Source organism: Pteropus alecto, unplaced genomic scaffold (genome assembly GCF_000325575.1).
Source record: "Pteropus alecto unplaced genomic scaffold, ASM32557v1 scaffold138, whole genome shotgun sequence".
In the NCBI taxonomy this organism is placed as follows: Eukaryota; Metazoa; Chordata; class Mammalia; order Chiroptera; family Pteropodidae; genus Pteropus; species Pteropus alecto.
This window is the reverse complement of record NW_006441525.1, coordinates 741,350-744,476: the sequence shown is the minus strand read 5'-3', so window position 1 is coordinate 744,476 and position 3,127 is coordinate 741,350. Positions and strand designations below refer to the sequence as shown.

General features: G+C 33.9%; 1 protein-coding gene across 4 annotated transcripts in view; it reads left to right on the top strand.

Annotated features, from left to right (window-relative positions):
- ERCC6L2 (ERCC excision repair 6 like 2) overlaps positions 1-3,127 on the top strand; it is a 118,157-nt gene that overhangs the window by 43,278 nt on the left and 71,752 nt on the right. For 3 of the 4 annotated variants that reach the window (XM_025051663.1, XM_006918812.3, XM_015594783.2), the window contains exons 7-8: positions 1,651-1,791; positions 2,793-2,906. The exons of the other annotated variant lie outside the window; for it this stretch is intronic. In XM_025051663.1, the coding sequence (XP_024907431.1) occupies positions 1,651-1,791; positions 2,793-2,906 (255 nt within the window). The remainder of the gene's footprint in view (positions 1-1,650; positions 1,792-2,792; positions 2,907-3,127) is intronic. 4 annotated transcript variants of the gene reach the window in all.

Below are 3,127 nucleotides of genomic sequence, written 5' to 3'. Positions count from 1 at the left end.
GGTGTTCTTTTGACCTCTTAAATTCCAAACTCCAGCTCATTCCTTAGATTTGGGAAATTCTCGCCCACTATTTGTCTGAAAATGTTTTCTAGTCCCTGCTTCTTTTTCTCGCCTTTGATAATGCCCATTATTCTTATGTTTCCTCTCCTCATGGTATCAGCTAGTTATTGTATTTCTCTTTCATTATTTTTCATTCTTTGGTTTCTGATTTATTTCTAGATTTCTGTCTTTGATATCACTGATTCTTTCCTCCATTTGGTTGACTCTATTTCCCAAGCTTGCTATTTTATTTTTCAACTCTTGTAGTGTGTTTTTTATCTCCAGAAGATCTATTCCATTCTTTTTGAGGATTTCAGTCACCTTGCTCTGCTCATCTAGTTGTTTTTTCAATTCCTGAAATTGTTGATATGACTTGTTTCGGAACTCGTTGTTTTTTTTCAGAAGTACCATCCTGAATTCTCTGTCATTTTTCTCTTTCTTCCTGAGATACCTTGTGACCTTGATTGTTCATGGTTTCTAATGGACTATTTCTCCTCCTGGGAATTAATGGAAGTGTATTCTGTTGTTTTTCCAAAAGGAAGATTTATTATGTAAAGGTCTCTCTTTAGCCTGTTGCAAGGAAGGCGCTTTTCTTTTGGTTTCCAGTAGGTGGCGTCTCAAGCCTCTTGGATCCCTGCTGTATATAAAGCCTTAATAATGCCTTTTTTATTTTCTTGTAGATATTTAATCATGCTTGCTACCCTCAGTTTCAGCCCTTGTCATTGTCAGCGACAGTTTCAGTAGTATTTGCTCAGATTCCCCTGGGGCTCCACGGTGCTCGGTCTTGGAGGGTATGGGGTAGGGGCCCTCTGGATTAGGAGTTGGGGGCTGTGGCTCAGCCTCGGTTTTGCAACTGCAGCTGGTAAAAATCAACTGTTGTTTCTTTGCGGTTCCATCCCACTTCTCTGTTTTCTGCCCTGATGACTGGGCCCTGCTGCCAGCTTCCTGGAACTCATAGCACTCCCAGGCAGGGCTGTTCAGGGAAGTCCTTGCATCTTCTCCCTTACCCCTCCTCCTACAGGGAGCTCTGGCGGCTAGGAGAGGCAGCTTCTTTATTTCTCCTAGTCCGCTGCCCGACACCCAGGGTTCTGACCTATGGTAGCTCTTATACTCAGATTCCATGCTCAGACATGCTGGTGTGCAATTTAGGTGTTTTTTGTTGAATTTTAAATATTCAGCTTATTATTGTTTCAAGGGGAGAGATCTGGGGATGTCTCTCACTCTGCCATGTTTCCTAGAATCCCTAGTTTTTTATTTGACCTAAAATTTAATCATTTATTTGCATGATAGACTAAAAGTGTGGAACATGAAAAGACACAATTTTTGAGAAATATATAAGGAAATTACATAACTTTTTTTATATTTTGATTCCTCTTAATTTAAAACAAACAGATTTATTTGGAAATAAAGTTATAATTTTTTTAGTTTGGGTAGGGTGCTGGCAAAGAATATAGGAGCAATGGGAGCCATTGTCATAATAATGTACTTAGAAGAAAAATAAATAAGTTTGTGAGTAGTTTTCACTATTACAATCTATGAATTCTTATGTGCATTGTGATTATTAATGTTATAAAAAAAGATACTAGTAATTGCCTGTATTTTTCTTGGCAGATAGTGTATTGTTCTCTGACAGATTTTCAGAAAGCTGTCTATCAAACAGTATTAGAAACAGAAGATGTGATTTTGATACTTCAATCTTCTGAGCCTTGTACCTGCAGTAGTGGCCGAAAAAGGAGAAATTGTTGTTATAAGGCAAGCATTTCAGTATATCTTTCTGTCTTGTTTTCATTATATAGTACTCTATTCTGTTGTCAGAGTAAGTAGCCGATAAAGTTTTTCTCAGATAGTTCTTTAACTTTAGAAGCTGTAAGTTACTAAAAAGGGATAACTTCCAAAAATATTTTTGAATTAAAAAATATATTTCAGTATCAAATAGTATCATAGTGAAATACACTATTCAAATATCTTCAGAAAACTTGTTTTTGAAAATAACTTCAATTTGATATCCTCCATTTCAGCTTTTATTGGGAAGTATCCCACTTTTATCTTAAAATTTCATTCATTTTTAGCAAGTCTCTCATTATCTACTGATAGTAAACTTACTCTTTCATAGCAGACTTAAAATATTATTCTGATATGGGATATAATATTATTTTAATAGAAACTGTATACAATATTATTTTTATTTAGAAAAAAATTTTTACCTTCTATCTATTTGCCTTTTTTTACCTCTATTTTTTTATCAAGTTATCTGTCACATAACTTTGTATATAGAAGGACCCTAAATAAATATTTATATAGATCAAAATTTATTCTATCTCTCATTTATTTTGCTGTTTTAACTATTTCACTTTTTTTTGTAATAGCCCAGATTCATAGGAAGCCTCGTAATGTAAACAAAAGGAGTTTTATTACCAGGAACCTCTATGGCAGCACTTCTGTCACTGTGTATCATACTTTCTAGATAATAAATACTAGAGAATAAATACTTTCTAGAATGAAGACTTTCTCCCCTCTTTTATTAAAAACATCACTGTATTATACTTCACCAAAAGTATAATTCCACATTAGCAATTCATGAATATTTTTGTGGTCTATGGATATTTCTCATAAATTGTTCCACACATCAGAATGTATTATGCCAATAGTAACCCGATAATAAATAATATTGTGATATGTTTTGTGATGTAAATAGTTACATAGCCATGTTAGTCCCTTTTTCATCTTTATTTACTGAATTTTTCTGGTTACAGACCAATTCACGTGGTGAAACAGTGAAAACCTTGTATTTCAGTTACCTTGCAGTTCTTCAGAAGGTAGCTAACCACGTCGCGCTACTGCAAGCTGCTAGTACCTCCAAACAACAGGTTTGATTTGGCTTTTAAAATTCTTTTTTCGTGCTGTATGGTAGAAATATTTTATATTTGGTAGAAAATTTCCTAGCCAAATATCCTTAAGTTATTTTTGTATGACATTTAAGAGGAAACTGACTTGCTCATTTTTTTAAATTTAGGTGTCAAAGTATATACACTTAAATTTTTAATCAAAGTGAGAAAATTTAAGCTTAAAATAACTCTTTTTTAAATTT